This window comes from Prionailurus viverrinus, chromosome E3 (assembly GCF_022837055.1).
Source record: "Prionailurus viverrinus isolate Anna chromosome E3, UM_Priviv_1.0, whole genome shotgun sequence".
NCBI lineage: Eukaryota > Metazoa > Chordata > Mammalia > Carnivora > Felidae > Prionailurus > Prionailurus viverrinus.
The window spans coordinates 38,068,054-38,089,882 of record NC_062576.1 but is presented as its reverse complement, the minus strand read 5'-3'; the positions used below and the strand labels follow the sequence as shown (position 1 = coordinate 38,089,882).

At 50.5% G+C, this 21,829-nt stretch overlaps 1 protein-coding gene across 5 annotated transcripts in view; it reads left to right on the top strand.

Moving 5' to 3' along the window:
• Positions 1–21,829, top strand: part of MGRN1 (mahogunin ring finger 1) — a 54,759-nt gene that overhangs the window by 5,869 nt on the left and 27,061 nt on the right. For 4 of the 5 annotated variants that reach the window (XM_047838187.1, XM_047838190.1, XM_047838185.1 and 1 more), the window contains exons 2-4: positions 17,273–17,391; positions 19,034–19,122; positions 19,703–19,849. In XM_047838187.1, the coding sequence (XP_047694143.1) occupies positions 17,273–17,391; positions 19,034–19,122; positions 19,703–19,849 (355 nt within the window). Of the gene's footprint in view, positions 1–6,376; positions 6,516–17,272; positions 17,392–19,033; positions 19,123–19,702; positions 19,850–21,829 lie in introns of those variants that run through there. The other variant, XM_047838189.1, reaches the window with a different exon arrangement.

Genomic DNA, 21,829 nt, shown 5'->3' with positions numbered 1-21,829 from the left:
AGGACGTGGCCGTGGGCAGCTGCTGCCGCGGTCTGTCCTCCCGCTGTTCTCATTACTGTTAATTGTGTGTCTCAGAGCGCTGCCGGCTGCCCTGCCCTGGTGTCTGAGGGAGGTCGTGCTGGGACCAGGTCACCCATGAGAAGGGTCAGAAGGAGGGACGATCAGACATGTGACCTGCCAGCCCAGGCAGGGGAGAGGGTGTGTGTTGGGGGGGAGATATGCCCGAGATGTAAACCTTTTGTTTGTGCGTGTGCTCTCACAGTGTTTTCACCTCCTTTATCTTGCCGGAGCCTTGCCATGTCCTGTGACCCTAGACTTTTGTCCTCTAGTGGAGGAACTGGAAATCAGCCCGGGCCTTCGTCACCCAGCATCTGAGTCTCGTGTACAGTAGGCGTTTGACAGATGGCTCGTGCAACAGGCCTTGAAGGAAACGAACCTCACCTCCTCGGTGTACGGACTGCTCACAGCGGGCTTCCTCATATCCCTTGGGGTGTCTGGCAGGGGTCTGAGGACTCCTGGGTCTGCTGCCAGGTGGTGGAGGGGCCCAGGGCATGTGTAAGACCTTTGCTGTGAGCCTAGGTCTTGCTGGCAGTGTAGAAACATCCCGAACACTCGTGTCAGGGTCTCCCATTTCCAGGGTGGGGCCTTGCTGACTGATTTATTTGGCAACTGAAGAAACGAACTGAGGCCGAAGTTTGAGATGAAGGCGGACGTTCTCTATCATTAGGGGCATTCTGGGTCCCTGGGCCATCATGGCCCAAGGGAGTGAGCTTGTGCTCTGAGCCCCGTGTGTCCGTGACAGTAGGATAGTGGATGGGGAGAAGGAGGCTCTACCTGTCCAGGGCCAGGTTCACCTTCTTGCTCAGAGACCTTGCACCATCGTCACCAGCGTCGTGTGGTTCAGCTGGATTCAGATTCAGCTTCCCCGTGTCACCTGTGCCGTGCTCGTAAGAGAACTAGTTCTGTGTTTCTGCTCATGTGAACTTGGTTTGGGTTTTATCGTTGTAAGAGCTGCATAAACAGGCTGTATTTTCTGAGTTTCCGTTATGCTTTAGGTAAAAACAGTAAAAAACCAACAGCAACAGGAAACAATTTGAACGGGCCATGGTGGGTGGGCATCTGAGCACCCGTTTCCCTGCAGCAGCGACCCTGGGTTACTGGGGTTCAGGAGCCGGCCACTGGGGCCCGGGAGCTGAGGTGTGGTGGGTCCCCTGGTGGGAGTGCCGCCTGCCCTCAGGGTTCTGAGAGGCTTGGATCTCTGTGTTTGTTTCTGAGGTCCCTGCATCGTGTATTCAGTTTAGGGCATGCGTCAGGGCACAGTGACTCTGGGGACTTGTCATAGTTTCTCTGGGAATTGTTAACACACCATCACTTTTTGTTGACTTGAAAATAACAAGACCGTCAGCTCCTGCTAACCTCGTTGCCAGCCTCGCTGCCCTGGGCTTTGTTGGACTCTCACGTCCGTGAGCCGGCTCCACGTGCCTGGGCAGCCTGGCACTCGGGGAAGAAAACCCAGGCCTGTGCTGGTCTGGCCGCTCGGCCACTGGGCTTTTGATCCTATGCCAGGGAGGTGGCTGCTGCCATTCCAGTCAGCCGTGGCACTGAGGGCCCGGTAGCCCAAGATAAAAGGGGTGTGGGTTTGTACTGGTGTGTGAGCGCATGCGTGTGTTTTCTTCCTCACAGTTGGGGCGGCCTCTATTGTGTTTGTAACACACCCATCCGCAAACACGGAAAGTCACGGAAGATCAGTTTAGCACATGAGATCGAGCCTGTGTGGTGGGAGGAGCACTGGATTCAGAGTCCCGAGGCCTGAGTCTGTCCTCGATCTGTGGCCTTGAGCCAGGCGCTTGCTCTCTGGCCCCATTTCCCTGACTCACTGGGGTTAACCTCTGGTTCCCCAGGCCTCTTCCAGTTCTGACTCTGAGAGTCCACGTGAGCTGGCAGGGTGGGACCGTACCCTGCCCTGCTGAACTTTTGCTTTTCAGCGGGCCCAGAAGTTTCCTGGAGGCCGGCCTCCACTTCCTGGATGGCCCCCGTGGACAGTGACCACTGCCGCCTGCCTCGCTTCCCAAGCCTAGTGCTGTCCGGACCAGTCGTTCTCATGGGGTTGTGTTCCATTTGGCATTTCCTGTGTGCGTTTCTGTGTGGTTGTGTACAGTCACTCACCCTCAGGATTCTGTGTCGCTCCATAAAATGGTGTCCCATAAAAGGGCAGATGGTGTCACACGCACCACCCATGCGGCGCCTGATTCGGCCTCAGTAAATAACAGGGGAATTGTTCAGTTCCGCTCACTGCCCCTGCGTCTGCCCAGCTCCTCAGAGATGGGAGAAGCAGGCTCAGCCCCTGCCTGTGCCTTAGGGGGTGGCCGCCCCTCCAGGATGGGAGTGGGAAGGAGGAAGAGTGAGGCCCCCACCCTCTGCTGTTTGCAGAAAAGCTGATGGCATGGAACCGCGTGGGAGAGGGGCCCTCGCTGCCTAACACGAGATCAGTTGGTTTGCTTAGTCACGGAGCCAGGTGAGGAGGCGCAAGCCTCGAGGAATGACTGATGGAACGTCTCCCCACCTCTGTGTCTAAAAGAAGTCCTGGAGCCACTTTCCCTGCCCTTTCATCCCGCCTGATCCTGAGTCGTGCCCTCTCGCTTGGTCCTGGGTGCCTGACCCCCGCAAGTGGGCAGACCGCTGTGCTGGCTCCCTCCAGGCGGCCCTGGCATCCACCGTTGTGATAACTGCAGCCTTCTGTTATCCACACCTGACCCACAGGACATCCCTGAGGGACCAGACTCCCTGGGGGCCTTTCGGGGTTGTGTTCGGTTGTGCATTGTTTAAAAAATGTGTGCGTATATCCACAATACACAGATCTTCCTCAACTTATGATGGGGTTGTGTCCCCATCGAAAATGCATTGAATACATCGAACCTGCTGAACCTAGCCTCATCTCCCTTAAATGCGCTCAGAGCACTTTCGTGAGCCTACGGGTGGGCAAAATCACCAACACGAAGCTGGTTTGGTGATAGTGTTTGACATCTCATGTTTGTTGAATACCATACTTACAGCGAAAACCAAAATGGTTCTCTGGGCTCAGAATGGTCGCAAGCATGAGTGCTGACCTTGTGACCGCATGGCTGCCTGGACCTGGGGCTCCTGCCCTGCCCAGCATCCCCAGGGGAGGGTCCTACCTCAGATCGTTATCTGGGGAAAAGATCCACATTCACGATTTGAAATGTGGGTTCTGATGAATACATATTGCTTTTGCACCATTGTAAAGTCTAAAACTCATAAGACAAACCATTAAGTGCGGGACTGTCTGCATGTGTTTGTTTAACATCAAAGTAAATAACAACTTAAAAAAAGTGAAGAGTAACACGCATTTAGAAAACGTGTAGATCGTAAGTTTGATGAATGAAGACAAAGTGAACATGTTGAAGAAATGGAACAGTAGCAGCCCCCAAACCCCCTTGGTGCCCCCTCCCAATCTTTGCCTCCCTCCTCCCTGGGAAACTCCCTTCTGAGTCCACCAGAGGTGATTTTGCCTGTTTTGAGTGTGACAGATGGAACTGGTCGCTCTTTGCTCCTCTGCAGTGATGAGGCCCTCATTCCGTTCATGGGGACAGTAGTCAGCTTGGCCTCTGCTGTGTTAGAGTCCAGTGTCTGTGGATGCCACCACATCTTCATCCATGGGGAGGGGTGTTGGGGGAATTTCCAGTTTGAGCCCTTATGAAAAGCGCTGCTGTGCACACTTCTGTGGCTGCATTGGTGCCTGTGATCAGATTTCTTTGGGTCCATTTTTTCCCTAATTGTGGTAAAGTACACATAACAGTGCCCATCTTTTTTTTTTTTTTTTTAATTTTTTTTTTTTAACGTTTATTTATTTTTGAGACAGAGAGAGACAGAGCATGAACGGGGGAGGGTCAGAGAGAGAGGGAGACACACAGAATCCGAAACAGGCTCCAGGCTCCGAGCAGTCAGCACAGAGCCCGACGCGGGGCTCGAACCCACATACCGCGAGATCGTGACCCGAGCCGAAGTCGGACGCTTAACCGACTGAGCCACCCAGGCGCCCCAACAGTGCCCATCTTAATAACCGTTTGAAGTGCGCAGTTCAGCGACATCCAGTATGTTCCCCCTGTTGTGCAGCCGCCCGCTGCCCTCTCCCTGTGCGGCTCTTTCCCTCTCGCACAGCTGAACTCCGTGCCCTTTACACACAGACCCGCCGGTCCCCGGCACCCACCACCCTACTTTTTGTGTCTGCGAGTTTTCAGTCCCCTCAGGACCTGTCTCTTGGGGGCCATGGTCCCAGCTGGCGGTGGGTGCCGAGCCGTTGGTTGTGTGTGCTGGGCTTGCAGCAGGTTTTGCGGTGTTGTGGGGCCGCTGCACCAACCTGCACCCTCATCAGCAGAGCAGAGTTGTGATTGTCGTGCGTTCTCTCCTGGGGAGAGTCGGGTGTGTGTGTTTGGTTTTCTTCGTAACTTTAGCCATGGTTGTCTCATTGTAGTTTTTTTGTTTTTTGTTTTTTTTTTAATTAGAGAACTTTAGCGGGGCGGGAAAGGCAGAGGGAGAGAGAGAATATCGAACAGGCTCTACGCTCAGCATGGAGCCAGACATGGTGCTCAATCCCACGACATTGGGATCAAGGCCATGAGTCTATATCAAGAGGCGCCCCACTCATTGTAGTTTTTATTTACTTTCCCTGATGACCAGGGAGGTTGGGCACCTTTTCATATGTAAATTACCATCCATTTCTCTTCCTCTTTTTGTGAGGTGTGGAAATCATTTGCATATTTTTCATATTGGATTGTCTCCCTTCTCACTGATTTGCATGAGTTCTTTCCTAAGTGCTTTGTGTTACGTTTTTAATTCTTGAAAATTGGCTGTCACTATGGCATTTATGCAGACTAGCTTAGGCAAGAACGGAATGTGTTGGAAGCCTGGTGGGGGGTAGGTCTCTGGAACTTGAGGTTGGGACCCAAGATGTGGAAGCCATCAGAACACAAAAGCCCCTTGTCCCCTCTGGGCTCAGTGTCATTCTGCTGTGCCTTGCCCGTACCTGACTGCCATCCCTCAGGGGTCCTCAAGGACCAAGTCCTCCGGTGTCTGATCCACTTCCACAGGAGAGAGAACCGTGTGTTGTTCCAGCACCGCCGGGTGTCCATCTTGGCTGACGAGCATTGTCGAGGGGACCGGAGCTGGGCTGCTGCTGGGGCCCACCCCTGTTGGTAGAGGCTGTTTCCAGAAGAGAGAAGGACCCCTCCTCTTACAAAAGGTGGCTACAAGCACTTAGTCTGGAACTCAGTGAAACGGTCTTTGCTTAAAGTTGTTCTCAGGTCATCTTTCTTTCCTCTGTGATGTTGGGGACTGAGAGAGTTTTGTTTAAAAAAAAATTTTTTTTAACATTTATTTATTTTTGAGACACAGAGCGAGAGAGCATGAACAGGGGAGGGTCAGAGGAAGAGAGAGACATAGAATCTGAAACAGGCTCCAGGCTCTGAGCTGTCAGCACAGAGCCCGACGCGGGGCTCGAACCCACAGACCACGAGATCATGACCTGAGCTGAAGTCGGACGCTTACCGACTGAGCCACCCAGGCGCCCCGAGATTTTTGTTTAATATGGTCCAGCTGTGGTAAGGCTTTCATGCTTGGGAGGGGGGTGGGAGGGGCTGGGAATCGAATGTTTCTCAGATGCCTTTTCACGCGTGCAAGGCTCCTTTGCATTATTGGCTCCTTTTATCTTGAGGACATCCTGAGCTGTCCTCATCAGTCTGCTCCCAGTGTTTTTTACTGAGCCTGCGTGTTACTGATGGGGACACAGGCCAGGCCACACTAGGTCACCTAGGCTGCATGTGGCCAGCAGAGAAGCGCTCTTGTCTGTACATGCATGACTTTGGCTCAGGCGGAATCGGCAGGGTGTTTCAGGAGCCTGAAGATGCTTTCCTGAGATCACTCAGGGACTGTGATGTTCTCATCTTGCATTGGTCAGGCCCAGCTGGGGCCTAGTGACAGCGGATTCAGGAAGCTGGTAACTGGGAACATCTGTCCCGTTAGGGAATGAGAGGAATTTATGGCCTGTGGAATCAGTGAACTGTTCCCAGCCCCTGCCCACGCCTGCTCAGCGGCGCCCCCCGCCCTGCCTCTCCGAGCCCCACTGGAGTAGGGGAGACTGGGGCGGCCTGAGATGCACGCCCTGTGTCCCGGGGCCCAGCACCAGGTGTGTTTCTTAGCAGTGGGTTGTGCAGGGTGTCTAAAGTCCTGCTTTACCCGGGGGGGGGGGGGGGGGGGGGGTAGACAGGGGACATTGTGATGTGTTTTCTCTGTTCCTGCCACAGAGCTTCTAAAAAACTCTTGGAATTTGGTATTGATACTCATAACAAGCCCCTTTCAACCACACCCGAGTTTATGCTGATGAGATTCGGGGAAGCACCTAAGGATGGGGCCTGGCTGCGTTTGGAGCCAACTTTGTGGTTAGAGGCTGGACATCGAGAGGGTCGCCAGCAGCCAGTGATTGAATCAGCCGAGCCCACGTAAGACGAGGCCTCCACAAAGACCCTGAAGGGCTGGGTTCAGGGGGCTTCTGGGTTGGTGAGCACAGCGAGAGGCTGGGAGGGTGGAGCGCTCAGAGGGGGCGTGGAAGCCCCGTGCCTTTCCCACCATCCTTGCGCTGGACATCTCTTCCATGTGGCCGTTCCTGAGGCGTGTCCTTTTATATTAAGCTGGTGACCTAGCAATCTGGTAAGTGAGCTGTTTTCCTGAGTTTTGTGAGCAGCTTGAGCAAATTAGTTGGGGGTCGTGGGAATGTCCAGCTTATAGCCGGGGATTGGCATCTGAAGGGAGGGGGCAGTGGTGTGGGGCTGAGCCCTTCATCTGTGGGATCTGATGCTGTCTCCAGGTGGATGGTGTCAGGATAGAGCTGAATTTGTAGGTCATCAGTCGGTGTCCACCGAAGACTGGAGAATTGGATGGTGGTGTGGGAAGAGCACACAGTGGGCTGGAGTAGTTGAGTGTGCAGCATGCAGCCCTGGGGTCCACACAGGTCTTCAGTGAGGACGCCACCTCTGGCTGGTGCTGTGGCTTGAGCGGGTCATGTGACTGCTCTGTGCCTCCTATTTCCTCTGCTGTCAAATCGTAGTAACTGTGTCATCCACCTTCCTCCGTTCATTCAACTGGTTTTTACCAGGCTCCTGTGTGCAAGCCAGGGTAGTGGTCACTGGGATACAGGATAGTGAACATGCATGTGATCCCTGGTCGTGGGCGGAGGAGGACAGAGTGTGAACCAACCAACAAATAAAGAAAAACAGTGATGATCCTACTGTGAAGACTGTTGGGGCAGGAGGATTTGCTATGGAGTGGGCTTGCAGGGAGTTCGTAAGAGGCCTTACTGCTGAGTGGCAGGGTGGGGGCAGCCTCTTGGGTCACAGGGAATGGAGAAAGTGCCTGAATCCCAGAGGATGGCCCAGGAAGGTGGTGCAAGGTGAGGTAGGCAGCACAGAGGGCAGAGCAGAATCACTGGTTCATGGCCCTGTAGGTTGAGGCATGGGGATGTTGGCTGCTGGGGATAGCATCACTGTCTCTGGTCTGGAACGTCTGGAGTGCAAGGAGGGAGCCTGTGGTACCTAGAACCGAGTTTGCCTGTCCTGCGTTACCTAGAACCACACAGAGACTTGAGACCAGGAGGTGCGGGTGTGTTGGAAAGGTGGGGAAGGAAGGTGGGCCGCTGCTGAGAATCGCAGGAGGTGGGGGCCCCCCCCCGGCCTGAGTCCCCACGAGGAGCCAGGGTGCGGGCAGGGGCTCTGAAGGAGTCCAGGCTCCCAGGTGTAGCCTCTAGGGGGCTCCCTTCACAAAGCCCACAGGTGTTGCTTCTTCCTGAGACTGTCAGCTTGCTAGACCATGGCACTAGTCGCTTCATTCTCCACATCATTCCATTCTCATCCTCAATGAAGAACTCTGGCCCTATAGTTCCCAAGGTCCCTTGGGACATCCCAGGCTCCCTCCAGCAGTGCAGAGGCCCCTCGGGGGACGACTGGAACAGATGCCTAGGAGGAGGAGCCCTCGCTGCTTCACCTAGTGAGGGCTTTTCGCTGAGGTCTTGGGTGACACCAAGAGTTGATGAAGCCCTGGCGGTGATGGTGGTGGCTGTCCCCAGGTGATCCCGGGTGGCTGGAGCCCGCCCAGCTTCTTTCTGTTGTGGGGATCCCATAGGTTGGTGGGTTTGCTGCACATGCTTCTCAGGGGTCCAGACTTGGGACCTTAGACCCAGTGGGTATGTCCAAGTCTGTCTGCACTGCTGTGTCTACACCACAGTCTGGGTGACTTATAAACAACAGACACTTATTTCTCACAATTCTGGAGGCTGGGAAGTTCAAGATCAAGGTGCAAGCACGTTCGGTGTCTGGTGAGAGCCTCTTCCTGGTTCATAGACAGCTGTCTGCTCGCTGTGCTCACACGGCTGGGTTAGGGGATTCTGGAGGGCCTCTTGTCACGGTACTAATCCCATGCATCACAGCACCTCCTCATGATCTAGTCACTTCCCCAAAGCCCCAGCTCCCAGTACCATCACATTGGGGGTCAGATTTCAACATGTGAATTTGAAGGGGGTGGGAAGTAAATATTCGCTCTGTAGCAGGGTCCCAAACTCTGGTCTCTTGATGAAACTTGGGTTTTGTGAATGTGTAGCTAAGAAGGGTTAGAGTGGAGCGGGTGTTTTGGGGAGAATGTTAGGATCCCACTTTTTCTCACTCCACTCCTCACCCTGCCTGCTGGGGGGCCCTGACGGTTTTGGTTGGAATGTTCCGGGCTTTGACCTTTACTCTGATCCCAGGGACAGTTTGAGTGTCCTGGTGCCTCGCTCCTTAGCAGGGTTATTAGTTCATTTAAGTAATTTAGAGTGTTGCCTTTTTGGGGTTGTAAATGGTGATCCTGGTACACCATGTGTATATACCACCAGTCATTTGAGAGTGACCAGACAAAACAGCCCCAGGAGCCCTCCTGGCTCGCTCTGTGGCTTGTGAGGAAGGGACAGCACCTTCCCACCCGCACCAGCCATCACTGAAACAGCCTCTAACGGGAGCCTCGTGGTTTTGATTTTCCTCATCTGTATTTACAGATGATGAACACATGTGTCCGTCCACGTGTAAAGGACAACAGAGCTGTGTGTGTGAATGCTGGGAGGCCCCCAGGGGAGGGGGTCTCCCTTGGTCTTAATTTTGTGGCTGGTCACCTGTTGGTTATCCAGGTCACCTGGCCACCTGTAAGTAGGGCAGAGTGTGAATCCCTCCGGCGCACAGGAAGTGAAGCGTCTGGGTTCCCCTGCGGCCGTGAGGTCCTGGAGCGTGTCAGTGCCCCGTAGCCAGGGCTTCTGGGCCCAAATCGCCTCTAGCGGGCCTTCCACGTGGCCATAGGATTTTCAGCCCTTCTGATGGGGACGGTCTTCCCACGCGGCTCTTTCCTTGTGTGCGAACAGCCGCCCTTTGCAGCCTGCAGTGAGATCAGTGAGATGACCCCATTCACTGGCTGCTGTCCCTGTGTGTGTTGGGGGTGGACGTGGGGGTGGCCTCAGCATGGGGCTAAGTCACGGGGCTTTGAGGGGACCTCTGATATCGTCCTGCATGGAGAGGAGGGGCAGGATCTGTGTCCCCTCCGTGGGTTCCGTATCAGGGAGCATGGAGGAAAGAGCCCGGTGGCTGAGGTGGTGGTTTGTCTTCATCTTCCTGTCTGTCTGCCTTTCCGTTTCTCCCCTTCATGGTGTTTTCTTGCTCTTTTCCCTCCCTCGTCTTTAGAGCTCGGCCTGCTCCTCTTGGTCCTAAACCGTGTCAACACACACACACACACACACACACACACACACACCACCCACGCCCAGACACACACACATGCACGACACACCCCTGCAGCTGGGTACACCACACACCTGTATGCACGCGCAGACACGCACGAACACACACTCCTTCCCTGGTCCTCTGCACACACATTCTTCCTTTAAAAGTTCCCTTTAAAAAAAAAATTTTTTTTTAATGTTTATTTATTTTTGAGACAGAGAGAGACAGAGCATGAACAGGGGAGGATCAGAGAGGGAGACAGAATCTGAAGCAGGTTCCAGGCTCCGAGCTGTCAGCACAGAGCCTGACGCGAATCTCGAGCTCACAGATCGTGAGATCATGACCTGAGCCGGAGTCGGAAGCTCAACCGACTGAGCCACCCAGGGGCCCCTAAAAGTTCCTTTTTAAAAACGTGAACTTTTGAAAAACCTGGCAAAACACAGAGAATAACATAGCGAACGCCCTTCCTTCAGAACCCATGCTTCCCATTCCTCACGTATGTCTTTCCACAGCACCTCCCCTGAGGTTACAGTTTTTATAAATAGTAAACCTAAATACGCATCGAACATAAAATACATCAAAAAGGTGTCTCTTAGGTGAGTGGGCTCCTTTCGTTCCTGATTGGTTCCTGTGGTCACGGTTGAACATAACCCACGGGTAGGGTGAGACCAGGTCAGCACAAGCTCTGGTTCTGGTTTTAATTTGAAGTTGAGAACCCATGTCATGTAAATAAGTAGATGGGAATTAACAGGGTTTTGATAAAGAATAGCATCTAATTCCAAGTTTTGTGCCCCCCAAAAAAGTCACGTTAAAGATTAATATCAAAAAACTTACTGATGAACTCCTAGCTGACAACTCAGATTCCCCCAATCCCTAAGAATAGCTTTATTGAGGTATAATTCACACACCCTTAAGTCTACTAGTGGACAATTCATTGGTCTTTCCAGAACATGCTTCCAGTTTTGTGATACTACCACATCTTGTACCATGTCTTTTTTTTTTTTTCAAGTTTATTTATTTATTTTGAGAGACAGAGGAAGTGGGGGAGGGGCAGAGAGAGGGAGAGAGAGAATCTGGAGCAGGCTTCACACTGTCAGCGCAGAGCCCGATGTGGGGCTGGAACTCAGGAACTTGAGCCAAAACCAAGAGTCAGTCACTTAACCAACTGAGCCACCCAGGTGTCCCTCATATATTTTTTTAAATAATTTTTCTTGTACTGTGTGCCTGGCTGGCTCAGAGCAGGAGGCTCTTGATCTCCGGGTTGTGAACTCAGACCCCACGTTGGGCGTGGAGCCTTCTTTTAAAAAAAAAAAAAAAATCTTAAAAAATTTTTTTTTCTTCTTTTAAAAGTAATGTTAATTATGTTAATTGGGGCATCTGGAGGCTCAGTTGGTAGGGCGTGAGACTCTTGATCCCAGGGTTGTAAATTCAAGCCCCACTTTGGATGTAGGGATTACTTACAAATAAAATATTAAAAAAAAAAAAAGTAATGTTAATTGTAGAAAATGTAAACAATATAGGGAAAACCAAAAAAAAAAAAAAATCGTCTGTTGCCTCTTCATCAGGAGGTTTTAGATTGTAGCATTTATACCTCCAGTCACAAAAGCTTAAAACTGGACTAAGATGTTGGGGCCTCCTGTGCACAGTTCCATCGGGTCATGCACAGTGCTGTGGGGGAGAGTAAAGAGAGAGGGAAAATGGGGGCAGTTTGGTCAGCAAGCAGGGTAGCGCGGGTGGGCCAAAGGCCAAGCAAGGTTAAAGCCCAGGTCCAGGGTCAGGTGCAGTGACAGGCTGCGTGCCAGGCCTTGGGTGCCTTGTTCCCTGCCCCTATAGGGCCGTTATGGGGAAGATGTCAGAGAAATTACTGCTTGTGCTTTATTTTAGGATTTTTATGGTTTCAGGTCTCACGTTTATTAAAAAAAGTCTGCACCTTAAAGTGCACTGATAGTTCCAGTATATAGGACCCAGTGCAGATCCTAGGTGATTTTGGAAGGGTCCTTGTGCTGCCCCATGTCTCAGTCCTTTAGTTAAGAGCACTGCATGGTTCATGTTCCATGGAAAGACCTAACAGTAAGCAGAATGTCTGCACTTTTGTCCCTGCCACGTCCAGTCCCAACTGCCGCCTTTTGTTCATTTTGTTTCTTCAGTTCCACATATGAATGAACTCATATGGTAGTTGTCTTTCTGTGACTCACTTATTTCCCTTAGCATAATACTTTCTAGATCCATCTGTGTCATTGCAAGTGGCAAGATTTCATTCTTTATTTTATGGCTGTGTAACATTCCTCTGGCTGTGTGTACACATATGTCTACCACGTCTTCTTCTTTATCCTTTATCAGTCGATGGATGCTTAGGCTACTTCCATAATTTGGCTGTTGTAGATAATGCTGCAGTAAACATCAGGGTGCATGTATCCCTCTGAATTAATGTTCTTCTATTCTTTGGGTAAAGATCCAGTAGTGAGATTATTGGATCGTAGGGTAGTTCTATTTTTAACTTTTTTTCTTTTTAATTTTAGAGAGAGATCGCATGTGAGCAGGGGAAAGGGGCAGAGAAAATCTTAAGCAGGCTCCATTCTCAGTGCAGATCCTGACACGGGGCTTGATCCTAGGCCCTTGGGTCATTCTCTGAGCTGAAGTCAAGAGTCAGATGCTAAACCAACTGAGCCACCCAGGCTCCCCTCTGCTTTTAATTTTTTGAAGAATTTTCTTTTTTTTTTTTTTTTTTTTAATGTTTATTTATTTTTGAGAGAGAGCACAGGGAGAGGAAGGGCAGAGAGAGAAGGAGACACAGAACCTGAAGTAGGCTCCAAGCTTCAGGCTCCGAGCTGTCAGCATGAACCTGACGCGGGGCTCGAACCCACGAACCGGGAGATCATGGCCTGAGCCGAAGCCGGACACTTAACTCACTGAACCAACCAGGCGCCCTTGAAGAATTTTCATACTGTTTTCCAGGTGGCTACACCAGTTTGCATTCCCACCAACAGTGCACTGAGGGTTCCTGTTTCTCCACATCCTTGCCAACACCTGTTGTTTCTTGTGTTGTTGATTTTAGCCATTCTGATGGGTATGAGGTGATATCTCATTGTAGTTTTGATTTGCATGTCCCTGATGGTGGGTGATGTTGTGCCTCTTTTCATGTGTCTGTCAGCCATCTGTATGTTTTCTCTAGAGAAATATCTGTTCGTGTCTTCTATTTTTAATTGGATTATTTGGTTTTGTTTGGTGTTGAGTTGTATAAGTTGTTTTTATATTCTGGATACTAACCCCTTATCAGATATGTCATTTACAAATTCTTTCATTCAGTAGGTTGTTGTTTAGCTTTGATCGTAATTTCCTTTGCTGTATGGAAGCTTTTTATTTTGGTGTAGTCCCAATAGTTTATTTTTGCTTTTGTTCCCTTGCCTCAGGAGACGGATCTAAAAAACCGTTGCTACAGCTGATGTCAGAGAAATTACTGCTTGTGCTTTCTTCTAGGATTTTTATGGTTTCAGGTCTCACATTTATTAAAAATTTTTTTAATGTTTATTTATTTTGGAGAGAGAGAGAGAGAGAGAGAGAGAGAGAGAGGCAGAGTGCAAGTGGGGGAGGGACATAGAGAGACAGGGAGACCCAGAAACCGAAGCAGGCTCCAGGCGCCGAGCTGTCAGCACAGAGCCCGACATGGGGCTCGAACTCACGAGCTGTGAGATCATGACCTGAGCCAAAGTCGGACACCCAACCGACTGGGCCACCGAGATGCCACTCAGGTCTCACCACATTAGAAACTTAATCCAGTTTATTTTTGTGTCTAGTGTAAGAAAGTGGTCCAGTTTCATTCTTTTGCATGTCACTGTCCAGTTTTCCCAGAGCCATTTGTTGAAGAGACTGTCCCTTTGCCATGACATATTCTTGCCTCTTTTGCTAAAGATTAGTTGACCATATAATTGTGGATTTGTTTTTGGGCCTTGTGTTATGTTCCGTTCATCTACGTTGTCTATTCTGTGCCCGTACCAGACGTTTTGATCACGACAGCTTTGTCATGTATCTTCAGATCTGGAATTGTGATGCTTTCAGCTTTGTTTCTCTTTTTCAAGATTGTTCTGGCTATTTGGGGTCTCTAGATGGTTCCGTACCAATTTTAGGATTCTTTGTTCTAGTTGTGTGAAAAATGCCATTGGTATTTGATAGGGATTGCGTTAAATCTGTAGATTGCTTTGAGTCGTATGGACATTTTAACAATATTTGTTCTTCTAATCCATGAGCATGGAATGTTTTCCCTTTTGTTTATGTCATCTTCAGTTTCTTTCATTAGTATTGTACAGTTTTCAGAGTACAGGTCTTTCACCTCCTTGGTTAAATTTATTCCTAGGTATTTTATTATTTTGGTGTACTTGTAAGTGGGATTGTTTTCTCAATTTCTCTTTCTGTTTCTTCATTATTAGTGTATAGAAAGCAGTGATTGATTTTGTATCCTGTAGCCTTCCTGAATTCATTTATGAGTTCTAGTAGCTGTTTTGGTGGAGTCTTTAGGGTTTTTAGATATAGTATCATGTCGTCTGCAAATAGAGTTTTACTTCTTCCTTAATGATTTGGCTGCCTTTTGTTCCCTTCTCTTGTCTGATTGCTTGGGTAGGACTTCCAGTACTATCCTGAGTAAAAATGGTGAGAGTGGACATCTTGCCTTGTTCCTGATCTTAGGGGAAAGCTCTCAGTTTTTTCCCATTGAGGATGATGTTGGTTGTGGGTTTTTCATAGATGGCCTTTATTATGTTGACGTTTGTTCTTTCTAAACCTACCTTATTGAGGGTTTTCATCATGAATGGATGTTGTGCTTTGTCACATGTTGTATCTGCATCTTTTCAAATGATCTTACGGTTTTTATCCTTTCTTTTTTTGATGTGATGTATCACATGGATTGACTTGTGAATATTGAGCCACCTTTACATCCTGGGAATAAATTCCACTTGATTGTGGTGAATGATTATTTTAATGTATTGTTGGAGTCTTTTAATTTTTTTTTAATGTTTATTTATTTTTGAAGGAGAGAGAGAGACAGAATGTGAGTAGGGGAGGGACAGAGAGAGAGGAAGACACAGAATCCGAAGGAGGCTCCAGGTTCTGAGCTGTCAGCACAGAGCCTGACAATGTATTGTTGGATTCTGTTTGCTAATATTTTTGGAAGATTTTTTGCATCCGTGTTCATTGGAAATATTGGCCTGTAGTTCTCTTTTTTGTAGTGTCTTTATCTGGTTTTGATATCAGGGCAATGCTGGCCCCATAGAATGAATTTGGAAGCTTTCCTTCTGTTTTTTGTAGTAGTTTGAGAAGAATAAGTATTAACTGTTTTTTAAGTGTTTGTTAGAATTCCTCTGTGAAGCCATCTGGTCCTGGACTTTTGTTGGGAGTTTTTTGATTACTGATTCAATTTCATTTCTGGTAATTGGTCTGTTCAAATTTTCTGTTTCTTCCTGATTCAGTTTTGGGAGGTTGTATGTTTCTAGGAGTTTATCCATTTCTTCCATGTTGTCCAGTTTGTTGGCATGTAATTGTTTATAATATTCTCTTATAATCCTTCATGTTTCTTTGGTACTGGTTGTTGCTTCTCCTCTTTCATTTCTGATTAATTTGAGTCCTCTCTTTTGGATGAGTCTTGCTAAAGATTTCTCAATTTTGTTGATCATTTCAAAGAACTGGTGCCTTGGTTTCATTGATTTGTTCTACTTTTTTTTTTTTTTTTTTTAGTTTCTATTTTCTTTATTTCTGCTCTGACATTTATTATTTCCTTGCTTCTGCTGGCTTGGGGTTTTGTTCTTCTTTTCCTTGCTCCTTTAGGTGTAACATTAGGTTGCTTATTTGAGATTTTTCTTGCTTCATGAGGTAGGACTATGTTGCTACAGACTTCCCTCTTAGAACTGCTTTTGCTGCATAGATTTCAGACCATTGTGTTTTCACTTTCATTTGTCTACATGTATTTTTAAGGTTCTTCTTTGATTTATTGGTTGACCCATTCATTGTTTAGTAGCATGTTGTTTAACTTCCATGTATTTGTGGTCTTTCCAGATTTTTTCTTGTTGACTTCTAGTGTCATAGTGTTGTGGTCAGAAAAGTTGTGTGGAATGACTTTGATCTTTCTGAATTTGTTGAGACTTGTTTTGTGGCCTAACGTGATCTAATCTGGAGAATGTTCCATGTGCACTTGAAAAGAATGTGTATTCTGCTGTTTTAGGATGGAATGTTCTGAATATATCTGTGAGATTCATCTGGTCCAGTGTGTCATTCAGAGCCACTGTTTCCTTGTTGATTTTCTGTTTGGATGATCTATCCATTGATGTAGGTGGGTTATTAATGTTCTCTACAATTATTGTATTACTGTCTATTATTTCCTTTATATTTGTTATTAACTTGTGTATTTGGTTGCCAGATATTTACTTCTTGTTAGTTTGTCCCCTTTCTGGTTATATAGTGCCCTTCTTTGTCTCTCGTTACACTCTTTGTTTTAAAGTCTATCTTGTCCCATGTAAGTATTGCTGCCCCAGATTGCTTTTCACACCATTAGCATGATGAATGCTCATCCATCCCCTCACTTTCCATTTGCAGGTGTCTTTAGGTCTGAAATGAGTCTCTTATAGGCAGCATACAGATTGGCCTTGTTTTCTTACCCATTCTGTCACCCTTTGACTTTTGATTGGAGTGTTCAGTCCATTTATATTCAAAGTAATTGTTGATAAGTATGTATGTGTTACCATTTTTGTTACTTGTTCTGTGATTGTTTTTGTAGTGGTTTTTCTCCATTCCTCTCCTCTCCTGCACTTTTCTCTCATGGTTAGTTGGCTTTCTTTATGATATACTTGGGTTCCTTCCTCTTTATTTTTTTCATGTCTTTACAGGTTTTCGATTTGTGGTTACCATTCGGTGTGTATGTCACCTCTTCTGCATATAGCAGTCTGTATGAAGTTGCTGGTCGCTTAAGTTTGAACCCATTCTTTAGCCCTCTCCTCCCCATGTTTTAGGTAAATGGTGTCATACTTTATAGCCTTTTATTTTGTGAGTCCCTTGACTGAGTTCTACAGGTACACTTATTTTTACTGCTTTTGTGCTTCAGTGTGACCTCCTCTTGATTACATCTGTAAAGACCCTATTTCCAACTAAGGTCACATGCACAGGTGTAGGTGTGGAACTGAGACATATCCTTGAGGAGCACACAACTCCCACTGCCACAGAAGGAAAGGTTAATGGAGCAGAAGACCTGATATGCCCCTGAGCAGGGAGGAGAGGTCTGGGAGCACAAAGCGTGTTGGGGTGCAGACGTTGAATGGGCCGGGTTGAAGGGCTGAGGCTGGGGCTAGAGCCGAGTGGTAAGGACAGCCTGCGAGGCTTCTCTCCAAATGGAGCTGTTCTCAGGGCTGAGCCTGTTAACCATCACCGGCTTCCCCTGGGCTGTGTCTAGCCTTATAATCTACAGTTGTGTTTCCTTTTCTAACCAGGAAACTACTTTGCCTCTCACTTTTTCATGGGAGGTGAGAAATTCGACACCCCTCACCCTGAAGGTTACCTCTTTGGAGAGAACATGGATCTGAATTTCCTGGGCAATCGCCCGGTCCAGGTGGGTCACAGTGGGGTAGGTACCTGGGCAGTGGCAGCGAGGTCCTCCCCTCCGCTATCCATAGCTAGCTTTGAGGATAAGCAGGCACTGAGTCACCTCACATGGGCAGAGCTACTGGCTGGATGTGTGTATGTCTGTGCAGGGGTCATGTCCTGGCACTGTCCCCTTAGAGGTTGGATGGCTGCAGATAGCTCACTGGGGGACAGGGTAGCAACTGCTGAGCCCAGTGCAGCCAGGCTATGGGGCTTATGGATAGTTATGGATTTGATCCCAGGCCTCTTGGATGACTTTCTTTAAAAAAGAAAAAACAGAAGCCACACTCTGTAGAACAGTAGGTGAGAGTTGTGACCCAAAAGAGACATGCACATGGCCAGTGAGCATTTTTACAAATGCACTTTCGTTAGTCATCAGGGAAGCACACATTTACATGCTGCTGTCCATTTGTCCAGCACACATTTGGTACCTGCTGGGTGCCTAGGACTCCTCCAGGGGCTGGGGATGGAGGACATATCCTACCCTCTTCCCTCCTGGGGTGCAGGCAGTGAAGAAAAGATTCATGAATGGAGACAAAAGAGACCGAGAGGGACTAGTGAGGGCCTCTGGGGAGGGGGTGCTGACCAGGGGATTGGGTCTTGTACTTTAAAATGGTGGGCCTCAGTGTGGGTGAGGAGCCAGGCAGGAGACCCTCTCTTTCAGGAGATGCTGGACTCCATTTCCCAAGGCTGCTGAGTCCTGGGGTGTCCCTGGTCCTGGCAGGGGATGAGGTGTCCACTGGCCCGGGGGTCTTTAGGCTGTTTTAGCAGTGGAACAGCTGGTTGACATGAAATCTTGATCCTTTAGTGTGTGGGAGGCGAGGAGGTTTGGCCTCGAGTGCTGCCCTCCCCGACCCATGAGACCACTGGGGCTTCCAGGTTGTGCTGAGTCCCCTGCCCTCCTGAGTCTGTGAGAGCAAGAGTAACAACCTCACCTTCCGTCTTCGAAGCCTCAGCTCGCAGGCAGGGCCTGGCTCTTACAGACCTCCCGTAAATCTATTATTGTTTAAACTTTTCTTTTGAGGCCATCGTAGACTCCCCTGCAGTGGCAGGAAGGGGTTCCAGTCCTCTGTGCCTCCCTCCCTTGGCTTCCACAAGGACAGAATCTTCCAGAGCTGTGCTGCACTGTCATGGGCAGGAGCTGATGCCGCTGCAGCACATTTCCCAGAGATCTCCCATTTTCCAGTGCTCCCCTGTGTGTGTGTGTGTGTGTGTGTGTGCGTGTTTGCGTGCGAGTCCCTTCCAGAGTCTTTCCTGAGCATCATCCTTACCTTGCAAGCCCACTTTATTCAGGACAGCAGTGGGCACCAGGTCCTGCCTCTGGGAACATGGCCTCAGAGCCCCAGGGTCCCTCGGGCCGGGTTATGCTTACTGAGAGTCCCCCTGGAATTGGAGGACCATGGCTGGATCTATGTGGCCAGAATCCTTAAGGGTTCTGGTCCCTGTTGTTTGTCCCTTGTGGCGGCTGCTGGGCCTGTGGTTTCCTTCTGTACGAATGAGCGCAAGGGCTGGGGTGTACAGAGTCGTGCCTGTGCTCTGATTATCCCTGTTTTCTATCCCTGTCACATCCTGGGGATCACCGGGCATGGCTTTGGGTTTCTCCCTTCTAGTTTCCTTACGTCACCCCCGCCCCCCATGAGCCGGTGAAGACACTGAGGAGCCTGGTGAACATCCGGAAAGACTCTCTCCGACTGGTGAGGTGAGCCTTCGCCCTGCCTCATGCTGTGGTCACAGATGCCTGCGAGGGGAGGCAGCAGCTAGTGGCCCCAGTCCCTGCTCCCTCAGCTGTGGAGCCAGAAGGTCACGGGCAGGTCTCGAGTCCAGAGGGGCTCCTAGGGTGTGAGTACAGAGGGCTCTGCTCATGGGACTCCAGTCTTCAAACCGGCCGTGCCCCCAGGGATGTCGGTCCGCGTCCGTAGACGCTTTCTCTCGGGGATTGGGTGCCCCTGGCCTGTGGGGGCAGAGACCAGGGATGCTGCTGAGCACCCCACAGTGCACGGGACGGCCCCACGACCAACAGCGATCCGGCTTCGCACGTCAGCAGGCTAAGAACCACGTTAAACCTGGAAGACGTCTGGGGCTGTGTCTAAACCCAGAGGACCCCTCTCTTTCTGTGGGCGGGACACAAGGGAGGGAGGGCTCTGCAGTGTCCGGCCTTATTGCCCAAACAGGGAGTGGGCCTCCACGCGTCTGGCAGCCGCCTCTGAGGGGCCCCGTGGGGGGGCGCACCTGCTGTGCTGGGTGGAGGCCACCACCTCTGTCCCTCTGCTCCCCGGCAGGTACAAAGATGGTGCCGACAGCCCCTCCGAGGACAGCGAGAAGCCGCGCGTCCTCTACAGCCTGGAGTTCACCTTTGATGCTGACGCCCGCGTGGCCATCACCATCTACTGCCAGGCGGTGGAGGAGTTCCTGAACGGGACGGCTGTGTGAGTGTCTGCGGCCTGGGTGGCGGCTGGCCCGGCAGCTGTGCTCCTGTTGTCCGTGCTGTGCGTTTGAGATTTTGGAGGTTTTCTTTGCAATAAGGGTCTCGCTGGCCCCGAAAGTTTGAAATCTGTAACTTCAGCGTGACCAGAGACTCAGACACACGGGCAGAAATGTACCTGCTTGTGTCCTGTTGGAGAAAAACACCTGAAGGCCAGACTGGCTCTGGTGCTGGAGCTTAGGCGTCAAGGGTTGGGACTGCTGGTACCTCAGTTTCCTCAGCTGGGGGTGGGGGTGACTGGAGCCGCCCCCTTGTGGTCGGTATAAGGATCCTGGTGCTGCTGTTGGAGAAAACCCGTAGCTGGGGTTTGTGGGGAGCACTCCCTGCAGGGAGTGAACGCTTTGTCCGTCGGGTCACTGGGCTCGGGGCTCCCTCTCTCGCACCCTCCCTTGCAGCAACAAGAGGACAAGGTGCGCAGCTTGGCTTTGGTCTGTGTCATATTTGGACCTGGAAGACGTGCCCCCAGAAGGATAGTGGATGCATGAGCAAACAGCTTAGCCGTCCCTGGAGCTTTTGTCCTGAACCCCCGGGGGGCTCCACCACTGGGGACAGAAGACAGAAATGCTGCTCTGTCCCCTCTCTTCCCTTCCTGAGACCTGGCGGGAGTGGCTGGGAGCCTGCTTCCCTTCTCAGTTTGCTGGAGTTGAGTGGGGTGAACATAGAAGTCAACGGAACAAAGACCATCTCTAGGACCCAGAAGGCTGTGCCCAAGCACCTTTATCCGAGCCTGGAAATTCTGTTTCCATTTGAGCTGCAGTGTGCGTGACCCTCCTGCTCCTTCCCTGGTCTCCTCCCTGCTTCTTGACAACTGAGAAAAGGGGGCAGATCTGAGGTCCCAGAGAAAATCCCAGGTCTGCTTGGGAGCAGAGTCCTAGCCTGTGGCTTTATCACAGGCTCAGGGCTGGGATGTCACAGGGAAGAAAGGCCCTGTGGCCTCCAGGGGGTGGAGGGGCCCCCTCTCTTTGTGCATACAAGAGCAGCCCCGCCCCCCACCAGTCCGTCAGGCTCTCCAGAGTGTCTTTTGTCCAAGAGGCTGAGGGAAGCCCCAAGAGTGGCTGCTGTGGGGCAGGTGGAGGAAGCAGGTCAGCGCCGTGTGTTGGATTCCTGAATGGGGAGAAGCCCGAGTTGGTCAGAATTGAAAATGCATGTACCCTTTCTGGGAACGTACCTTGGGAATGTGCTCGTATACGTGGCTAAGATGTATGTAGAGAGGGTCCTGGGAGCACCGTTGGGAATAGCGAGATACTGGAGTCTGGTCTTCACCAGCGGGTCGCCTGGTCGGATCAGAGTTAGTGACCACACAGTGGAGCCCATGCAATGTTTGCAGAACCCCGCACCCCTGCGTGTGGCGGTTAGGGGACAGCGCTGGGAGCCATCAGTAGTGAGGGAGCCGGTGTAGGCGGGCCGCCGTGTGAATACTCAAGAACAGACACCGTGCACGCGGGCGTGAACATGCCCTGCTCTTCTGGGAGTGCTTAGTGGGTTGTGGCTGGGACAGAGAAGCCCGTGGCAGGGAGCGAGCGTGAGGGTGGGCTGTGGGGACACGGCATGCCGGGCACATGTTTGTACCATGTTTGTTCACTAAAGTAAACGCACCTCAAAAGCCAAATGGAAAAGCGCAGCCAGATCTGGAAAGGCAGTTGTGGGGCAGGTGTGGGCCCCAGAGGACTTGTAAGCAGGTGAGTTACCAGGCAGGGCTGGAGGCAAATAGACCGAGGGCCCTGCCTCGCCGGGGGAGGGTGAGGACTCGCAGGTGAAGAAGGGGGTCCTCACGTCTGATTTCTGCTCGGTCCCCACAGACCGGTGGCTGCCAGCCCCTGCCTCACAGGTCCTGGGCTGGCAGGGGACTGAGACTGAGGACCGGGCACAGCAGACCATTTGCTCTGGGCACAGTCTCAGCGGCCTTTCTCTCGCCTGCCCCTTC